The following is an 18,794-nucleotide window of genomic DNA, read 5'->3' as shown; positions in this document are numbered from 1 at the left end:
ATCCCTTCCTCCATCATTTACACGCATAGATACCTCATCCCAAAATCGCCATGATATCTACATAGATAGTAAATGATTTGCTAACCCGATCAACAATAGTCCATCGCCTTCCCCACACCAGCCCCACCACAACCGACATCCAAAAACAACCAACCAATCAAGCCACACTACCAATCAAACAATGCAAACAGAAAATATCTCCAAAAAAGAAAAAAAAAAGTTACGAATAGCTTCATCAATCTCAAGGACTTTCCCCAAACCACCATTGTCCAGAGGCCACCGAGGAAACCCACACTCTGGAAAGCGCAGGCATATCAATCGCCTCGCTCCCGCGAACATCACATACCTAAAAACCAAGCCCCCCGACTTACCATACTCGAATCAATTCCGACTTGAAAACCACCACCATGTCCGACGTGACCAAGACTCCCTTCGTACGGGATCTCGCCTCGAGCGGTACATACCCCTCCCTTCAATCCATCTATTCTACCCTCCAAGGAAAACCAAATCTAACGAAAATAAAATCACAGACAAAAAAATCCGCGACAAAGCCACCGACTCCCTCACACTCTTCCTCCGCAGCAAAACCGACCTTTCCCTCATCGACCTCCTCAAACTCTGGAAGGGTCTATTCTTCTGTACGCCATGCCCCCTTTCCCCCCAAATATAAATCATCCCACAGCGACTAACTTTCACCAAAACCAGGCTTCTACCACTCCGACCGTCCCCTAACGCAACAAGCCCTCGCCCGCACTCTCAGCTACAGCCTCGTCCCAACTCTCCCCCGGAGCACCTTGCACCGCTTCCTCCGCGCATTCTGGATAACCATCGGCCGGGACTTCCACTCGCTCGACCGTCTCCGTCTAGACAAGTACCTATTCCTGATCCGTTGCTACGTGGGCGTTGCATTCGAAGTGCTCCTCAAGCCCCAGTCCACCACATCCTCCACCACATCCACAGCAAACGGCGGCAAGCGCAAAAGAGAAGACGAACCTACATCCTCGAAGCGGAACAAGAAGAACAACAAGAACAAGAACAAGAAACAAGAAACCCAACAACAACCCGAAGAGTCCACGACATCAACTGAACCCCAAGACTGGTCAGCCCTTGAATCCTACATCAACATCATCGAAGAAGGACCCCTGTGCCCATTGAACTTCGACCCGGATCAACCGCCCATGAACGAGAAGGAGGATTACGTGCCGATGCCGCACGGACCCGACGGATTGCGGTACCATGTGATGGATGTGTGGATTGATGAGTTGGAGAAGGTGTTGGAGTTTGAGGAGATTGAAGGGGCGGAGGAAGGGCAACAGACGAAGAAGATTAAGGGCGGAGTGCCGATGGAGCTTTTGTTGAGGCCGATTGAGAAGTTGAAGAAGGAGAGTGGGTATAAGCCTGTGCGGACTCGGGCTGCGGAGACATTGGATGATGAGCGGTTGGTTGAGTGGGGGGTCAAGGAGAGGAAGGTGGTGGAGGAGAGTAGTGATGAGGAGTGGGATGGGTTTGACTGAGGTGTTCATATCTATGTGTATAAATCCTAATGGCTCTTCTCTTTTTTCTGTTTGATCAAAAAGTGGAAGTATAGAATTGTGAGTTGGATGGCAGCGTGCGTATGCTGTACTGGTTAGCCACCGGCTGGTCCAGTACATATTCATGTGAATGAAACAATATATATTTATATGACTCTATGGGCTATGCAACCATCTTGGTTGCACTGCTGTCTAGTAGTATACAGAAAGCATGACCCAATTGAAACGAGAGCAAGCAAGCAAGCCAAAACAAAAAGTCTTGCGCCAGGGTATCATTAGAGTGCGAAGACCAGAATGAAGAGAAAAGAAACGATGACATCCCAAGTACCACCCGCTACTTTTTTTTTCGCTTGTACCATCCCCAATGTCTAAGGTTTGGGTCCTTCGGCTTCGTATAGGTGTCCCGACCTCGACAGCACAGTGCCCAAGCCCTTGTGGATTTCTACTTGGAAAGCTTCAAAAGGAATGCTTTCTCCGTCAATGCTGATGTAGCCTTTCTTTTCGTGGGGAACAAGCCGATACGCAAGAGCCTTGCGGATTTTGACGTCGGGCATATCGAAGAAGTCGCCTTCAGGGATGGCAGTCATCATTTTGAGCGTGGTCAGACGACTGAGAGTCCCGTCGATGGTGACGATATCCATCAGACCATCGTTGGGCAAAGAGGCAGGAAAGAAGTTCGTGTCCTTGGACACGATGGCCATTTTGCCCGCATAGAAGTTGCCAAGATTCTCAGCTGGGATTACTTCCCAGTCCTTGGGCAGTTCGTCCAGCACGGTGCCGTACGCGAGCTCGGGAAGCCCGTTTGGCTGTTCTGCAGTACCCTCATCCGGACGACTAGGAGGCTGGCTCTGCGCGTAAGCACTGTAGTGATCTTTGATCGCTTGTTTATCATCCATTACGGTTTTGATTGCCAGATCGCACGGATACACGGCGCGGCGCATGATGCGCTTGAGAAACCCGTACGTGAAACGGTGAGCACCCATCCATCGGATATCATCCGTGCCCAGGTCGGATTCCGCGATGATACCGAAGGATTGTGACAGGAAGGACAGCGTGCGAGTCTTCCCCTGCGTGATTGAGACTAGATCCATAGGCGTCCGGATACCCTTTACAATGGCCAAAGCCGCCACTGAGACACTGCCCGTCCCGCAAAGATTCCAGGCCATTGCGTTTCCGGACCCACAAGGCACCATTGCAACGGCAACTTTAGCTAAAGCTTCACCGGCATTAGGTTTCTTCGCAAGACCGTTGAAAACCTCGTACGGCAAACCATCTCCGGAGCAGCAAATGATGGCATCATATGCATTGATATCGAGTTGCTCCACAATTTCGACGGCGTGGCCTCCATGCGTTGTTTCCTGCACGTCCACTTGGCAGCGGGCTGCAGCAAAGATGGGAGCTGCATACGAGGTGTACAATTTGACGGCGTGGCCTTGACCACCGAACGGGTTGACCAGAACCTTGAGTCTCTTGTACCGTTTGGCGGTGCCATACGCAACGGACAAGAGTTTGTTCGTCCAAAATTCTACCGCAGCCTTTTCTTCGGGTGCGAACGGGTAGCGCAGGGCTGACACCGAGACATCCTCTTTAGAGGCCGGCTCCGCATAAGTGATCGTGAGGCCCTCGGGCGACAGGTCGGCGTCCAAGACATTGTAGAGTGCAATGGAGTGAGTGGGCTTGGCTGTTTTGCTGGCGATGCCGCAACACCCACGCTCGGCTTTGCGCATGGAACGTTCATCTGCGCGAATGCCGGTATTTCGTTAACACGGAAATTTGGTGAAAGGACCCTGAAAAAGCAATTGCGTCCTGAGACCTACCGACAATCAAAAGAGAGTCGCCCCCAAGGGTAAGAGAGACCGAGTTGGAGACTATCAGAGTCGCATCATGTTCAAGCAGCTGATCCCGAGTTTCCGGGTGATCCGCGTTGTTAAATGACGGGCGAGGAGGCCCGTTGGAGGTGGTCATAGTGCCCGGCGGAGGGCACAGCGTGGATGTGAAGAGCCGACCGTATTTAAAGATGAGGAAAGATAGATGTGTCGAAGTGAATGTGGTCAGTAAGAATAACCATAAGAATAATAAGAGAAAGACGAAGGAAACGAAAGAGTTTGAGACGAGGAGAAGGAAGGTGTTGGGGGAATGAAACGGGCAAGTCTCAGGATGGAGCGGAGAAAGACCGGAGACTCGGAGAACCACTGAACCGTCCATTCACATTATTCGATAATCAATTTATCGGCAGTCCAACTTTTATGGCGGGCTCCACTTCTTTACCACTCCACTTGTCCTGTAATATTGATAGGCTCTCAGCCTCTCAGATAATGACTTGCACCTCATCATGCCATGACAGGAACACCTTTTCTTTTTGAGTCCAAGCCATACATGATGCACACTTGGATCTGGTGGGTTTCCGGTCATTCTTAGGGATACCTGCCACTGCAGGCACTGCCGAGATCGCCGCAAGCATTGGTCCTTATCTAAGGAATGCGCGCAGTCCCTTCCGCGCCCATAAATTACATTAGTTTGGGGTCTGATTTGGTCATCGAAGGACTTTGGCGACTCTTATACGTTCTTCTAAACAAGGCCAATGTTGCTCGGAATAATGTCCTCCGTGACATCGGAGTCGGACAGTTGCAGCAATAGTTCCGAGGCATCACCTGCGGGGTGTGCGGGGATGGGATGCATCATGCTTGATCAACGTGGTACAGGTGAGCTTGGGCAAGATCCTTCCTACTGTGAAGATAGCTGGCCATGGTGGTACATACATACACACATACATAAAATAAAAATAAAACAGAGTCATTCAAATGGGGATTTCCATTGAGATGGAGATAAAAAAGTCTTTTCTCATCCAGAATAAACAGAGTAAAAGGTGCATATAGTCAACAACTTCGTCCATTAAGAAGAACACAGAAGAGTTAAGATAAAGAAAAAAGCGCAGTCGAAAATCGAACAGAAGAGTCATGTAGTAGGTAACAAGGGTAGTGGCTATTCAAATACGGCTCAAAGGGGATTCTCTATTCATGCTGTAGACGCCTTCAGGCCCTTCAAAGACCCCAGGCTCAAGGCCAGACCCTGAGAACGGCTTCTTATCCGTACAAAACCGGTGATCGGCCCGTCCTCTCCCTCCTTCTCGATGCTCAAGTTCGCAAGGGCATCCTCACCTGTGAAAGTCATGTTAGCGGCTATCCAAAAGGCAGATTGTGGGATAAATAGCGGTATGGAGATTTAGTACTTACCAAATACGCTCCGGGCATATAGATTGGCACTCAGGAACCGACAGTCGCCCTTGAGAGACGCCTCAGGCGTCAGGCATGCCATGTTGGTGCTCTCCATCAGCTGCTTGAGGAACTCGCGGAGGTTCTTCGCCTTGGAGTTGATGTTGACCTTGTTCTCCCATTCGAATTCGGTCCACATCGTCCGGAACTGCGTCTCAGTGCAGTGTGCCGGCTGGATGTAGTCCATGATGTCGGCATGGATGTCATTCAGGATAACAACATGCGACTCCGTCGAGCTCGCCCCGTCGTACACAATGTTACCGAAGATCACACCCGTGTCCGTCGACGACACCTTGACTGTAGCCTGCACATTCAAGAAATCGCGAGGTCCAAGGTTGTGTGTTGTGGGCCGCTCCACCACCTTGAGGTCTCCGAGAGTCGCAAATTCAACGCTCAGGTTCTGCAGGGTCTCAAGGGTCTGGTTGACCAGGAGCACATCCAGAACGATATCGAACTGGTGAACCGTGACATATGCCTCGGCGTATACCGGGTCCGAGAAACCAGTGAGTTGCACAACGCGGCTCAGCTTCGAGGACACCGTCTCCACAGTTGAGTCACCGCCAGTGGCCTTGGCCAGATCCAGCTCAATCTCCTCAGCACCTTCAAGAGCTGCCTTCTTGGTGAATTGCCGGATGGGGATGGCATCGTCAACCTGGACGGCAGTCTTAGCCTTCTCAACGGCCTCCTTAGCGGCCCTCTTCTTGTCTTCGACCTGAACCATGGCGCGGAAGGCTTTGCGGGTGTCTTCCAGGAAGGTAGTCTCCAATTCCTTCTTCTGAGAGAACTCTGCAAGCGAGCGCACACAGCACATGACGCGATCCACGGAGTCTTCATCAATGGGGGCCTTGACGAAGTGCGACTGGCCAACACGGATGATGGAGATCATGATGAGCATAGCCTCTGCACGCAGGGCGTTGGTCCGAGCAACATCTTCGGAAACCTCCGAATGGCGCATCACCAACTTCGTAAGGGTGGACGAAAGCACAGTAGCAAGGTAGTAGTCGCCATCCAAGATCAGTTGACGGAGAGGGGGCTTCTGGGCGGCCTTGACAGCCTCAAGCCGAGCAGCCGCAGCAGATTGGCTGGTCAGAGCACTCTCGGTGGCATAGGTGCCATCGGCCAGAACCTTCCGTGATCCGGTCGGGGCTGACGGCTTGGAGTGCCCGTTGACCTGCTCCTTGAGCGCCGCATCCTCAGGTACTTCATCAAGAAGTCGCTGTTCCGATGCAAGAATGGGAATTTCGCCGAGACTGGCCCTGATCCGCTTCCAGGCTTCGCGGATATCTCTCTCCTCCAGAGAGTATTCTCCGACAACCCACAGGACACCACGGTAGACTTTGCCGGCACGGACTTCACTCAAAGTAGAGACCAGGCGATCAACAATAGAAGTTCTGAGCGCGGGGAACTTCTCCACGACCTCCTTGACAAACGAGATCACATCAACGGCGGAGTTGTTGTTGAAATCAGCGATGAAGTCCATCAGAAGATCGACAACGCTAGCTGCGATCTCCGAGAACTTAATGGCGCAGTTATGTATCGACTGGATCAACAATTGACGGTATTCGCTGTTCTGCAAGGTTGTTAGCATTCCTATATGTCACGAGCAGACCATGCGAGCCTACCTTTTCATATTGTTCATCAACAGTCTTGGCCAATTCCTTCTTGAGCAGCATGACGATCTCTTCGACATTCTTGCTCGAGACCATCTCCAAGGCAATGCTAAGGGCTTTCCGACGAACATCGATATCCGGGGAAGAGAGAACGCGGAGAATCTCCATAGTAAGATCATCAAGAACACCCTCGTTGCGGATGCGTAGCTGGTCGACCCGGTCAAGGACAATAAGCTTGACATTGTTGTCAGCTTCTTTGATGCAGAGTTCGATCAACTTGCTTGCCGCAGCCTTCACGGCGACGGGGTTGCTGGTGAGTGCCGTAAGAGAAGTGGCAGCTTCGTAGATGACAGTACTTGTTGATGCATCGAGAAGGTCGAAAATCAGCCGCAGATACCGTGCCTACTGATAATTAGCAACCGGCTGCAACGGGGTTCAACTCCGGAAGCCCACCTTGTTCTGAGTGTTCTGCACAGCATCCTTTCTGATGAACTCGAGCTCAGCCAATTGGAGTAGTTCGTCCGTGTTCGGGATGCTATCGAAGGTAGAGGCCAGGTACTCCAGGGCCTTTTGGTGGCTGATGGACATGAGGGCTGCGAATGCATTGCGCTTGCAGGTGCCGTCGGTCTCCGTATCGAGGAACGCCTGGATAAGCTCCGGAGCATCTGGGATCAGCGACTCCGAGTGCTGGAAGATAGAAGCGACAGCCCACACGGCGTTCTTCCGGACATAGGCGTGGCGGTGATCCAAGCAGGAGCGTGCGGATGAGAGGAGGGGTTCAATGAGTTCCGGTTCTCGGAGCTTGCACAAGAATCGCAGGGTGTTTCCTCGGACGTATTCGTTGGGGTGCTGAAGATCGTTACGGATACCGTTACTGCGCAAAAAGATCGTTTGTTAGAAAGCATGGCCTACAATGTCGGGATGCGCCATGTTCCTTACCAGACCAGGATCATCTCTTGCTTCAGCTTGCCATTCGCGTCGAGTTTCGGACAGATCTCGTAGTAGAAGTATAGGAGTTTCTTGAGAGGCTTGCTTTTGGAGGGCATGACAAAGCGAATGATGTGCATGAGCAGTTGGGGCATAGGGTCGCCATTGAGCATGATTGTGATGATCCGCCTCATTGTCTCCATCTTGGTCTCATCGGTACCCTTCTCCAACTGCAGCTTCAGCTCCTGCAGAGAGGGCTGATCAGCAGTGTTGTCCAGGTGGACCAAGCTGTATGCATTTTCGAGGAAGGACGCCATGGTGATCGAGCGGTGCGAACGAATGGCCGATACAGGGAATGGTTCAGGAGGGAGGAGAGCTGGAAGCGGTCATCAGTACAGGTGGTTGTTTGGGCCGGTCAGGGGGGAAGGATGGGAAGACGGACTGGAACGACTCTCCCCAAAAGGATTCGATAATAGTAGAGGAAATTAGTTTAGTGTAAATTGTCTCCCCTCACCTGCCTAGCATTCATCAGAGCGAATGTTGACAATCCGGGGACATTGAGTATCAACCTGGCCATTTGCGCGGCGGAGCAAGCTGTCCGGAGTGTGTGGATGACTAAGCCCCGCCTGGACCAACCCTGCAAACCAGGCAATTCCATCCAGGCACGCGCTACGAAGCGTTCATTTCCAGCTTCCCTTTGTCGTGTCAAATCCCAGACGTTGTCGGTTGAGGCTTACAAAAGATGTCGACCCAAGGCGAACCATTCTACCTCCGTTACTAGTAAGGATGATCTGTGTGTGGCCCAGGTTTCCTCAGCTGCTGACAGTTCCGCAGCTCAGGTCACTCTGGGCGGTTCGGACATGAGTTTCTAGGTAGGTTCCCCGCGATGGTCTACATCTCGAGCTTCCCTATTAACAGCCCTGAAGAGTTCGACTTCCGTACCCTTGGCGATGGCCGCAGTGCTGCCGTGCGATATGCGAACAACTCCAACTACCGCAATGATTCTCTGATTCGGAAAGAAAGTGAGTGCTAGGAAAGGGCCGTCCGGTTCTACATCGGTCGCTAATGGGCGATCACTACAGTGTGCGTGAGCGCGTCGATGATTCAAGAGGTGAAGCGCATTATCAAGGAGAGTGAGATCATGAAGTGAGTCAAGCCATGGGTTTCAATGGGGATTGGAGGGGTACAAAGATGCTGATGCGACGCAGGGAGGATGACTCCAAATGGCCCCAGAAGAACAAGGATGGACGTCAGGAACTTGAAATTCGGCTTGGGAACGAGCATATTTCCTTTGAGGTATGTCTAATGCGTTATTGACATAGCTGATGACAGATGGGAACCTGACATTTGATGTAGACTGCGAAAATCGGCTCATTGGTGGATGTGACTGAATCTGCGGACCCGGAAGGCCTGCGAGTGTTCTACTATCTCGTCCAGGACCTCAAGGCCCTCATCTTCTCGCTGATTTCGCTCCATTTCAAGGTAATTACAGCCTCGTTGTTTCTTTTCATTTCAAGAGTATCCAGTCTAATTCGGTAATAGATCAAACCTATCTAAATGGTGATGGTTGTGGGAATATGAAATGAAATGGTTCACTTTCTGGGATGAATAATAGGCGTTTTCTATTTGATTGCAGCCGTGGCGGGTATACTACTAGTGCTACTTTTTCTTTTTTAACCTTTCCTTTTCCATATTTCCCCAAAAATTTGTTCTGGCAGTTTTGGGTTGCTTGAAATGAGGCCCGATGGCAAAGCGACTCACCGAAGACGATGACGCAATGGGAGCTTGCCACTGAGGCCAACGTAGCGGAGGAATTGGAATACCCAACGACGTGTGTGGAAGTGGAAGTGGATGAGTGTATGTGTGTGAAGTGTTTGATGTGTAAAAAAAGCGCCGAAAACGGAAATCAAAACAGCGAGGCAGAGGCCATTGCATAATGGGGAATATTATTGTAGCGGGCCACGTCCTTCGGGACGAGCGTCAGAAAAGAAAAAGCTGCAAGGGAGGCCGTGCCAGACTGTGCAAAGGCTGCAAAATGCCAGAAATGCTCGAATAACCGCCCGAGGCGCCGTTTGCCCCATTTGCCTCCCCCGCGCTCGCATGATCAGTCGGTCGATTCCTCTTTGGGCAGTGCCTCGCCCCAGACTGACCACCAAACTAATCGATCCTCTCTTCGTCCATTCTCTATTCTTTCCTCTGCCTGCTCCTTCATCCCCGACTTCTCCTCTTTCTCCTCTGCTTTCCTTACTTCTCTCCCTAAACTTTGCTTCTTTCCGCTGTCTGCGCCCCAACTCTCTATTTGCCACCCCGATCCCGCTGTCGTCCTCACCCGTTCCCATCTTACTTCGCCCACCCTCCCCTCCGGTCCAATAAATCACCCCTATCCTTCAGCTGCCCTTACTGTGCTTGTATCAGGCTTGTCTGTTCCGCCTGATCTTGTTTCACTCCTCGCCCTATCGGTGGGAATTTGCAATCTTATCGATTCCGATGTCATTCCTTCCTTAATTAGCCTCCAATGCCGACTCCGAGTGATAACACCCCGCCCTTGAATGCTTCAATTGCAGAAGAAATCTCCGCTCGCTCTACCTGTCCACCGGAGGTTGATAGAGAGAGTCTACATACCAGAGAAGAAAGGCCGTATCCCTGGGTGTCCGCGTGGGAGAGGAGAAACACCAGCGATGATGCTCCCGACAACACCACCTCGCCAACCGGTCCATCAAACCATACCGCCTTAACACCATCAGATGGAACTTCCTTCACTTCTGCCGATGCGGACCCCGTGACGGGCGAGCCAGTGACCAGAGCGCCCACGAAGGGCGTGGGGAGATCGGAAGACGAACCTGCTGCGGGGAGACTGAGCCCTGCTGCGGAGTCATCATGCCCCTCCGGTCCGGTATCTCCAGTCACCCCTTCATCGGCTACTTCTCTGCTAAGTTATGAATTTTCTAACATTCGGGTATGGTGGCCTACTTTATTCCTTCGTTCTCTAGGTCTCCCTTGCTGACTGTGCTAGCTTTTACCCAATTATTCGTCGTCGTTTCTGCGACCGGGAAGTAGATTTACTGGTACACAGCAGTCAGACAGCCATGTCTACAGCGTTGATGTGGAGATTAAGCACGTTGATATGCTTGAATCTTATCTTTGTGGATACCTCCGCATACAAGGTCCGTGAGCGCTTACACCAGCCCACTGTATCCGATTCTAATCTCTTTGCATCAGGTCTTACCGAGGATCACCCTACTTTAACAACGTTCTTTGAAGGCGAGATCATTGGGACCAAGCACACATTCAAAACTAGAAATGAAGCGTGGGGCGCGACCGAAAAGACTGACATGCAACACTGGGGAAGGTTTCAAGCTTGGCGATCGCAGGCGAAACAGGCGAAGAGACCGGATTTCACATTTCGAAATTTTGCCCAGCGTGAGCACCTTTTTATGCGTTGGAAGGAGTACTTCCTCGTTCCCGATCATCGCGTGAGGTCAATCTCCGGAGCTAGCTTCGAAGGCTTCTATTACATCTGCTTCAATCAGGTGGAGGGAACGGTTGCTGGGATCTATTTTCACGCCAAGAGCGAAAAGTAAGTTCTGCCTCATCTTAGTGATATTTGCGACAAGCAAGACTGACTCTTATTGCTAGGTATCAACAACTCGAGCTCAGACATGTCAAAGACTATGGTTGTGCGCCAGCCATGGAGTTTCGTTGATCTTCTTGCGGGCTTGTCCAGTGGTCGGTTCGACCACTGCAAAAGGAATTCATTTATCATCACCTACGGTTTCGCATGCTTCTACAATTAATGGCTATTACATGGTTACGTTCACTTCTGAGCCTCCCAGCCGCGATGGCTGATCTGTTACGGTTATACTGTCGGAGTTACTATTACCCCGCTCTGTTTTGACTGATGTCTCTTGACGAATTTTCTTCCGACTTGTCTTCTTCTCTCTTCTATCGGCGCAGGCTTGGTTGATACGATACGGTATGGAACGGAACACTATTGGCCAATTATATCCTCGCACTTCTTCATCTCTTTCAATATGACGCAGCGCAGCACACAACTCAACACAATGTAACGTCTTCTCTCTCGACAGGGAGGACTTCTAGTTGATAAACTAGGCAGCGGTTTCAGGACGACTTCACTCCTTGATGTCTGCTTTTGTTCCCTTCGAATCAGTTGTTGCCTCATCTCTCAATTATGACCGGTTCTTCTTTATATCTGATAGCGGTAGCGTTGGTCCCCTTTTTTGTCCAAGGGACAACTTTTCTCTTTTCTTGCCTGTCTGAGTGAGGAATATATATTACTATCTATCCATCTATTCAATGATTTACTACTTCACCACTACGCCTGTGTTTTCAGTTCTAGGTAGTATCACGAGCGGTATCGAGAGCAAACACCCTGCTATCTAATATGACCTAGTACGTAGTAGAAGAGGTTCAACCAGTAGGTACGTAGTAGAAAATCAATAAAAGATAGTGTGCCAACCATACTCTGTATCCTCGAAGAAAGCTTCCTTCAATGCATCATGGACATGTTTATAACTAACAGCACTGGATAGGTTATAAACTAATAAACCTCATAAAAAGGAGATAGAATACTCTTTCGTTTTCCCGAGCACTAACTACTATAATGGTGAATTGGATAAAAAGAAAAGTGAAATCAAGCCCATCCCGAAAAACAGCAGCACACAGCACGTATCGTATATCACATGGCTATATTGATGGAAACCTCCCAAGGTAGAGGAGTACAAAATCGGAAAGAAAAAAAATTCAAACATGACAAAACACTACTTATGACATGACATGTAAGACACGGCGACAGTGGATGGGATGAATGAATGAATGTAAAGTTTGGCGGCGGGGTATCAAATGCAAATTTTTATGCGTGTATGAATGTAAAAGGACTGAGAGAGATGAATTGCGAACATGGATTCGAAGGGTTGGTGTGAACAAGTGGGATGAGAAGACAATATGCGGACATCATGTTGGTTGGTTGGCTGGTAGGTTGGTTGTTTTGAAGGTAAGACGAAGAATGTAGATATAGATCAGGTAGATCAATACGTTGGAAGGGAGATCAAAATGATCACAGATACGCCGAGTTCTGACGACTGCCTGAGTGCGAGCTACCGCCGCTGTTGTCGCTGCCAGGCGTGGCTGGCTCGAGGACGACTTGCTGACGGATGGAGACGATCCATTCGTGCTGGAGGAGTTCCGCTGCAGTGGACCGTTTATTGGGGTCACATTCGAAGCATCGTCGGAGGAAGTCAATACCCAGGTCGCTGAGCTGGTCACGGGATGGCAATTGCGGCTGGTTGCCTTGGGCAATGTTGTACATAATGGCCCATTCGTTATCCAAAGTGGACCAAGGACGACGACCCGTGGCCATTTCCAAGATCACACATCCTAATGACCAGATGTCGACGGCTCCTTGGCGGTGGATAAGTTTAGTGGTATCGCCGCGAATTACTTCGGGCGACATGTACATCGGAGTGCCGGTCATCGTTTTCTGGTTCTTGCCCCAATTGTTGTGAGCCAGCTGGGCGTCCTTAGGCACTATGGCGTCCTTGTGACCGGCGCCAGCGAAGGCATCCATAGGGACGACAGTTCTGCCCTGACGAGCGATGATCTTCGCAGCACCGAAATCAACGTATTTGATAATACCATTATGGTCAAGCAGGATATTTTCAGGCTTGATATCGCGATGAATAATGCCAGCCTGGTGCAGGTACGCCAATCCCTCCAGCAACTGAAGAGCATACACCATAATGACTGTTTCATCCTCGACACGTCCGTGCTCAAGCAAGCTGGCAAGGGACCCACCAGAACAGTATTCCATGAAGATGTAGACCTTGTCGCGGTGCACTTCAATACCGTGGTAAGAGACGATGTTAGGATGATCCAAGACTTCCAATACACCCATCTCATCGCGGATTTGCTGGGCGATTTTAGGGATGAGTTGGGGGTCTTGCAAACGAATCTCCTTGACAGCCATGAGATAGTTACTGTCAAGGTTAATTCCAGCGTAAACGGACCCAAACGTTCCTCCACCAATGAATTGGCCCTGTTGCCATCGCAGAGTAACGTTCGTAGCCGAGGATGAAAGCACCGTAAGAGACCTGTCTGCTTCGTTTGAGCCCTCTAGAACCCTTCCCAGTGCTTGGCGTTTAGCATCTTCGTCAACGCGTCTTTCCTCGATCTCGGTAAGATGAGCCACGCGCTGCTCCCGAACAAGCTTGGCTGCCTCTTCATCTGTAAGGACCCGCCCTGCGCCCATTCGTCTCGAACCGCCGCGCTCTTCCAAACGTTGCTTCTCTGCCTGAGCTGCACGAGACGATCGAGCACCCATGATATCAAAGTGAGATATAAGAAGGGACATGCATCCGGCAACCTTTTGCCGCAGACGACTATACTGAGCATCATCCATAGATAAGAGATGTCTGCTGGAGGTGATAGCCATTGCGAATTCCAAAGCAGCGACGGCCCACTTGAAGGTCTTTCTGTCAGCAGCATCGCAATCATCACAGATGAACGAAACCCAGTCGAGGGACAACTCGACGAGTCTATTGCTGTTCATTGCGCGTCTATTAGGATCAACGTTTGAAGAACGCTTGCCGAACTCGGTAGCAAACGCATAGCATGCTTGGACTAGATCATGATTTTCCACGTCTTTCTCCTTTAGTTGCTCCCGTATACGGGCAACACTATCCATGATAGTCATTGACAGCTTGAATGAGATCTTCTTGATCTTGTTAAGCTCCACGTTGACCCGGCCAAGATTAGCACGCTGCTCGATGGCCATATCGAGCTGAATACCAGTGAGATGTGTCAGCTCATGTCTGGCATTAGACAGTCGCTGCTGCGTCCCTTCGACCACAAGTCGCAATTTGCCCAGTCGCAAGTCCGTAGGCTGTTCCATGATGCCCAGCTGCATTTCCTTGCCAGCCCAAGCAAGAGGCTTTTCGGGACGAACCACGAGGATATACGGTGCATGCGGTGTATCCTTGCTGGTGTCATCCTCACGAAACGACGTGCCTAAGATGGCTTGGATATCTGCGGGGCGATCCCACAATGCGGGGTGCGCAAAGAGATAAACACCTTTTTGACCCACAGAGACGTTTGATTTAATCATGAAATGATCCGACACAAGCAGCGACTCCAAAAAGTCGTACGCAATGTCAGCCGGTAGATTGTATTCGGTTGCATTTTCGAACAGCTGGCGCAAGAATCGGGAAAATCGGTAAAGCTTCCGTTGCCGGATCCGGGTTGAGTCCAAAACGCTTTTATAACGCTTGTCCATGTCGGCTGGATCCTCGTCATGGCGAGGCTGCAACTCCCGCTCGAAGTGGTGCATCAAGCGTTGAATTGACTTGGCAGTCAGTGCACTAGCTCAGGTTAGCCATAAATCTATCGTCTAGTGTAAGAATTGTTCGTACCTGAACTGCTCCGCGACCTCGATATCTCCGCCCTCAAGTTGTCGGCCGACCTCGTTGGAAAACTCCCAATCCTGCTCTAGAATTTCCGCTTCTTTGAACGTGTTCTTATTTGCAGTCAGCTTCCAGTTCAGAAGCCGGAAGTAATACTTCATCGCATCCAAGACGACTGCGTCAAAACCTTCATCAATGCAAGGAGGCAGGTCCCAGCCAGGCTCGGGTCTGGCGATATCCAGATAATGCCGTTTGATATCAACCGCCACCTTCATCAGAATCTGGAACTGCGATATCATTTGATCGACTAAAATGGCGGACTGCGAAGCTGGGTCTTTCATATTTTTAGCGTAAGATAGTCGAACCCGGATAATCTCCTGTATGAGACGAGAGGGAAAATTGATTAAAGTCAGGAGTTCTTCGATATAGGGAGGTAGGTGGCGTTTGGCGAAGGAGCCCGCATTCTCAATCAATGTATTCTTTGCTTTTTGGATGACTTCTCCAATGCCGTGGAGCATGTTATGTTTCCCTTGGAGGGTTTTGAGGCCATCCTCCTTCATGATGCGATCGAGGAAGGATGTTTCGTCGGAAAGGTCGCTATTGATTGATTTCGTTCTCGATTTGTTAAAATCCAACTCATCGTTTCCAACCAATTTCTGCAGGATAGCCAGCTCGGTGTTGATCAAGATAGTCGTGTTGTGCCAAGCTAGAACAGCGTCGCGACTCGAGTGAAACTCCTCCGAAGCCACTCGGGGGTGGGCAGTTTCCAACTCCTTGTGAGTAGAGTAAAGGCTTTCGCATCGTTCTATCTGTGCGACAATATCCTCAACCTGCTTGATAGGTGGCTTTCCGATCTCTGTTTCACCTTTGATCTCGAACTTGATAATTTCTTCAATGACGGGGCCAAGGCCAGCCCTCGCTTCTTCAATAAGCTTCCTCTGCAGCGCAACACTCCTCCCGCATGTCCTGGCTCTGACACCCAACCATATTGCGTTGTTCTGAGCCGACGATCGTTTCGATTCTGTAGAACCGAGCAACCGCTGCTTCTCTTGCTTCACCACGTCTCCCTTCAACACCGATGAAAGCATGGAATGCCATTCCAGCCTCTCTTGATTCCGTGGATTCTTGAGTTCCTCGATCGTTGGCTGATTGTCGTCGGTCAGGAAGAGCTGAATGTCCGGATCGTAGGCATCGTCTTCGAAAGGCACCTCAGAGGATGGTGAGGGTTCTTCTAAGTCGGAGTCCCCCACCGTCATGCTCATGTTTTGAGCCTCATCGAAATGACTGTACCAGGCCTGAGGATCCGCACGAATGCGCTGGACATACGCCTTCTCCTGAGCTCGATACTGTGCATTAGGATCGCGTCTAGATGTTCGCTTCGTTGATGAGCTTCGTTGGCGGTCATTTTGGAAGCTGATATACTGAGGCGGGCGTCGTTGGGGCGCGTAGGTATTGGAGGGCGTTCGAGCGGGGCCGGACGGACGTTGCGGCCGTAGTTCACGATCGGTCACCGGATGACCATCCATCGGCGGAGCTTTCTCGAGAGCAGCAGAAGCACCGATACTGGCCCCGCGGGGGCGTGTGGGCGTGCCAGTTGCCCATGATGGCAGGGCAGATGGAATGGATGGCGGAGGGGAGGAGGAAATAGTCGTCGCCGGGGTTTGGACCTGGTTGTCGAAATTCTCCGGGAAACTGGAGTTGGTTCTTACAGCATATGGCTGCTGCAGAAGCTCATCGGAGGACCCGGAGCCATCCGAATCATGGTTATTCAAATCAGGATGCTCCATGATCGGAAACCCGCGGTCCTGCTGAGATTCCATGTTGCATGTCCGACGTTTAAGAAGCGGGTTGGAAGGGAAGCCTCAAGCGGATAGATAGGGGGGTGTGGCGGTGCACGTCTGTGCTACTTATCGGTTCCGGACCCGGGCTGATATCGCGCAGGCGTACCAGTTGCATTCAAGGACTTTGGAGTGCGAAGGTAAATATAATGGAAAGGTATTACAAGCGGCTGGACTCCTCTGCCATTCAAAAGGTGCAAATCGTGAAGCCTCTGAGGTTGAATCCGAGTGGTATGCTCTAGATTGACAGGGCGGAGCTTCAGCCGGAGGTGGATTATTCCTGCCACACCTATACCGGATCGGGAGGCGGTAGGGCCCATTATGCCACAATCACGAGATGAATGGTGCCTCAGGCGGAAGGCACATGCCTCTTTTTACAAAATACTACTACTCTGTAAGCGGTGTTCCAGATCTCATGAATCATGTGGACAGTCTCACACCGGCTTTTGTTAACGGGATATGGTAGCCCTGAATTGGTTTCTACTGTGGAGACTGGCCCCTTGCTTCTTGCAAGTACTCATAGGTGTAAGAATATGACAGCTCACACGGCTGGTGCTGAAAGAGGTATTTTGAGAGGACTGAGGCATATTCACACCTATCAATGGCCATAAGAAGTAAGTTTACGATCTTGATTGATAAAATCCTACTCATCTCTCACTATCCCTCTCTCAGTATGAACTGTCAAGAGTTTTCAGTACTGGCAAATGCCCCAGTGGGTGGTTGCCTAAGAGTATTCGTAAAGCTGTAGGCCGCGTTCAGCGCTCCAAATGATCCAACCCCCAAAAAGCGACATAAAAGAAGCAAAGTGCAACCATCGGCATGCCTCTCGAATTGACCAAGTCGGGAAACCGAGAAGGTGATCTGAAACTCTACTTCTTATAGTCCAGACGGAGACTTGTCGGGTTGATATGCGTTCTCCTTTTCGGGCGTCTGTAAATATCCGCTCAGTGCGGCCTCACGCATCTTCTCGAAAACTCCCGCGTGATCCTTGGATAAAAAGTCGGACGACGATCAATTGACATCTTGAAGATCGACCTGAGGCGTGAATAGTGGCATGCGTCTGATGGTTGATCAGTGGAACCCATTGTCCTGAATTGGGGCTGCGGGTCTCTTGGAGATCCATTTTGGAAATTCCGGGGAAGTTTAAGCAGGTACCAATGTCTGGTGGACAGTGAACTATAGGAACTGTTGATCCGACCGCCTAGTAGAATATTATCTTGACAATGACATCATGCTAGCAGTATCAAAATATCCAGGTCAGGATGGAGTGTTGTGGTCCAACTCCTGGAGAGGTATTATATTCTATATGACGATGGACTGTATCAGTCGTCCAGAAGATAGTACTAAGTACTGGGGTATTCTAGTGTAGGATAGAGATTAATCACACATAGCACCTATTATCGACACTTTTGTGCTTGTTCGACATTCTGTTCTGTAATAGACAAGAGCAGCGGAGATAAATGGAACGATATGATTATCAAATTCATGTTAATCAAATCCTCAGATGATCTCGCATTGATGATTGATGAAGACTGAAAGAACAGAATCCCCCCAAAGGTGCCAAGCCCGCTAGTCCGAGCCAGTCGGGATGCCGAATTGCCCTAGCCAATGGGGACTGGTGAGCTTATCTCTACCTACGGGAGACGCAGCTGGGAGGACTGAGTGGTTTTTGGTCAATATTGTAGACTTCCGTGTAGAGGTACAGAGGAACTAGTTCCAAGTTGCTGACAGATATAGCGGGATACTAACTAGCGAACTGTTATAGTGTTACTTGGTGCTACCGTTGATTCAGGGATATCGATTGCTGTTGTGGTTCAGTGGAGTTGGTTCATCCCAGTTAAGCAGCCCTATGATCCGTGCTGGAAACATGATCGCTTGATCTGGACTTGGCCATCCCATACAAGTTTATTCTTTCACGTTCATTCTGAGATATATTTTGAATTATTGATGAGATATTCAGATTACTGTCCTGCTTCCATCTTACAGTATTGCCGTAGGAAGTTACTCAGAAGTCAGCTGGTAACATAGTAGGTATCTCCAAGGAGTACGGAGTAACCTTCCTGCTATGAAGGAACAACGCAGACACCGTCCGACAAGGATGATGAGACGGAGGACTTGGCTTCATCAAAGCATTACTTACTAGTCATGGAGTATCAGCATTGCAATCGACAGTAATGGCCAGGAGTAACAGGAACCCACG

At 50.2% G+C, this 18,794-nt stretch overlaps 7 protein-coding genes across 7 annotated transcripts; 3 read left to right on the top strand and 4 right to left on the bottom strand.

The window, feature by feature from the left end:
* Positions 1 to 238: 238 nt before the first annotated feature.
* BO88DRAFT_488653 (ribosomal RNA processing 1 family protein) lies at positions 239 to 1,688 on the top strand. Its single transcript, XM_025712627.1, has 3 exons — positions 239 to 456; positions 531 to 638; positions 706 to 1,688. Exons 1-3 carry the CDS (start codon positions 408 to 410, stop codon positions 1,512 to 1,514), a joined length of 966 nt encoding a protein of 321 aa, XP_025561953.1. The 5' UTR covers positions 239 to 407; the 3' UTR covers positions 1,515 to 1,688.
* Positions 1,689 to 1,711: 23 nt separating this feature from the next.
* BO88DRAFT_405617 (putative sphingosine kinase (SphK)) lies at positions 1,712 to 3,698 on the bottom strand. Its single transcript, XM_025706932.1, has 2 exons — positions 3,350 to 3,698; positions 1,712 to 3,270 (listed from the first exon to the last, which is right to left on the bottom strand). The coding sequence occupies exons 1-2, from the start codon at positions 3,495 to 3,497 to the stop codon at positions 1,901 to 1,903; spliced, it is 1,518 nt and encodes a 505-aa protein (XP_025561952.1). The 5' UTR covers positions 3,498 to 3,698; the 3' UTR covers positions 1,712 to 1,900.
* Positions 3,699 to 4,094: 396 nt separating this feature from the next.
* Positions 4,095 to 7,892, bottom strand: BO88DRAFT_405616 (coatomer subunit beta). Its single transcript, XM_025706931.1, has 6 exons — positions 7,784 to 7,892; positions 7,354 to 7,717; positions 6,868 to 7,288; positions 6,427 to 6,816; positions 4,766 to 6,374; positions 4,095 to 4,690 (listed from the first exon to the last, which is right to left on the bottom strand). Exons 2-6 carry the CDS (start codon positions 7,656 to 7,658, stop codon positions 4,548 to 4,550), a joined length of 2,868 nt encoding a protein of 955 aa, XP_025561951.1. The 5' UTR covers positions 7,659 to 7,717; positions 7,784 to 7,892; the 3' UTR covers positions 4,095 to 4,547.
* Positions 7,893 to 8,013: 121 nt separating this feature from the next.
* BO88DRAFT_64947 (mago nashi family protein) lies at positions 8,014 to 8,949 on the top strand. Its single transcript, XM_025713034.1, has 7 exons — positions 8,014 to 8,121; positions 8,176 to 8,213; positions 8,268 to 8,363; positions 8,424 to 8,487; positions 8,550 to 8,637; positions 8,698 to 8,823; positions 8,884 to 8,949. The coding sequence occupies exons 1-7, from the start codon at positions 8,084 to 8,086 to the stop codon at positions 8,896 to 8,898; spliced, it is 465 nt and encodes a 154-aa protein (XP_025561950.1). The 5' UTR covers positions 8,014 to 8,083; the 3' UTR covers positions 8,899 to 8,949.
* A 617-nt stretch (positions 8,950 to 9,566) lies between these two features.
* Positions 9,567 to 11,187, top strand: BO88DRAFT_64943 (vesicle-mediated transport protein Vid24). Its single transcript, XM_025713033.1, has 4 exons — positions 9,567 to 10,297; positions 10,355 to 10,505; positions 10,561 to 10,918; positions 10,978 to 11,187. Exons 1-4 carry the CDS (start codon positions 9,857 to 9,859, stop codon positions 11,042 to 11,044), a joined length of 1,017 nt encoding a protein of 338 aa, XP_025561949.1. The 5' UTR covers positions 9,567 to 9,856; the 3' UTR covers positions 11,045 to 11,187.
* Positions 11,188 to 12,415: 1,228 nt separating this feature from the next.
* Positions 12,416 to 16,576, bottom strand: sskB (putative MAP kinase kinase kinase SskB; the record flags this gene model as incomplete). Its single annotated transcript, XM_025703127.1, has 2 exons — positions 12,416 to 14,714; positions 14,766 to 16,576. 2 exons carry the CDS (start codon positions 16,574 to 16,576, stop codon positions 12,416 to 12,418), a joined length of 4,110 nt encoding a protein of 1,369 aa, XP_025561948.1.
* Positions 16,577 to 17,470: 894 nt separating this feature from the next.
* Positions 17,471 to 17,822, bottom strand: BO88DRAFT_390158 (uncharacterized protein; the record flags this gene model as incomplete). The annotated part of the gene is made up of 2 exons (XM_025704944.1): positions 17,601 to 17,822; positions 17,471 to 17,560 (listed from the first exon to the last, which is right to left on the bottom strand). Exons 1-2 carry the CDS (start codon positions 17,715 to 17,717, stop codon positions 17,471 to 17,473), a joined length of 207 nt encoding a protein of 68 aa, XP_025561947.1. The 5' UTR covers positions 17,718 to 17,822.
* Positions 17,823 to 18,794: the final 972 nt, after the last annotated feature.

The sequence above is a fragment of the Aspergillus vadensis genome (genome assembly GCF_003184925.1).
Source record: "Aspergillus vadensis CBS 113365 unplaced genomic scaffold BO88scaffold_14, whole genome shotgun sequence".
In the NCBI taxonomy this organism is placed as follows: Eukaryota; Fungi; Ascomycota; class Eurotiomycetes; order Eurotiales; family Aspergillaceae; genus Aspergillus; species Aspergillus vadensis.
This window is presented reverse-complemented; position numbering and strand designations above follow the sequence as displayed.

Excerpts from the sequence above, each read along its gene's own strand:
- BO88DRAFT_488653 (XM_025712627.1), top strand. The coding sequence starts at position 408 with ATGTCCGACGTGACCAAGACTCCCTTCGTACGGGATCTCGCCTCGAGC. Across the intron at positions 457-530 it reads ACGGGATCTCGCCTCGAGCG|ACAAAAAAATCCGCGACAAA; the intron begins GTACATACCCCT and ends ATAAAATCACAG. Across the intron at positions 639-705 it reads CTGGAAGGGTCTATTCTTCT|GCTTCTACCACTCCGACCGT; the intron begins GTACGCCATGCC and ends CACCAAAACCAG.
- BO88DRAFT_405617 (XM_025706932.1), bottom strand. The coding sequence starts at position 3,497 with ATGACCACCTCCAACGGGCCTCCTCGCCCGTCATTTAACAACGCGGAT. Across the intron at positions 3,271-3,349 it reads CGACTCTCTTTTGATTGTCG|ATGAACGTTCCATGCGCAAA; the intron begins GTAGGTCTCAGG and ends GCATTCGCGCAG.
- BO88DRAFT_405616 (XM_025706931.1), bottom strand. The coding sequence starts at position 7,658 with ATGGCGTCCTTCCTCGAAAATGCATACAGCTTGGTCCACCTGGACAAC. Across the intron at positions 6,375-6,426 it reads TTGATGAACAATATGAAAAG|AACAGCGAATACCGTCAATT; the intron begins GTAGGCTCGCAT and ends ACAACCTTGCAG. Across the intron at positions 4,691-4,765 it reads ATATGCCCGGAGCGTATTTG|GTGAGGATGCCCTTGCGAAC; the intron begins GTAAGTACTAAA and ends TGACTTTCACAG.
- BO88DRAFT_64947 (XM_025713034.1), top strand. The coding sequence starts at position 8,084 with ATGTCGACCCAAGGCGAACCATTCTACCTCCGTTACTA. Across the intron at positions 8,122-8,175 it reads CCATTCTACCTCCGTTACTA|CTCAGGTCACTCTGGGCGGT; the intron begins GTAAGGATGATC and ends ACAGTTCCGCAG. Across the intron at positions 8,488-8,549 it reads AAGGAGAGTGAGATCATGAA|GGAGGATGACTCCAAATGGC; the intron begins GTGAGTCAAGCC and ends GATGCGACGCAG.
- BO88DRAFT_64943 (XM_025713033.1), top strand. The coding sequence starts at position 9,857 with ATGCCGACTCCGAGTGATAACACCCCGCCCTTGAATGCTTCAATTGCA. Across the intron at positions 10,298-10,354 it reads ATGAATTTTCTAACATTCGG|CTTTTACCCAATTATTCGTC; the intron begins GTATGGTGGCCT and ends TGACTGTGCTAG. Across the intron at positions 10,919-10,977 it reads TTTCACGCCAAGAGCGAAAA|GTATCAACAACTCGAGCTCA; the intron begins GTAAGTTCTGCC and ends TCTTATTGCTAG.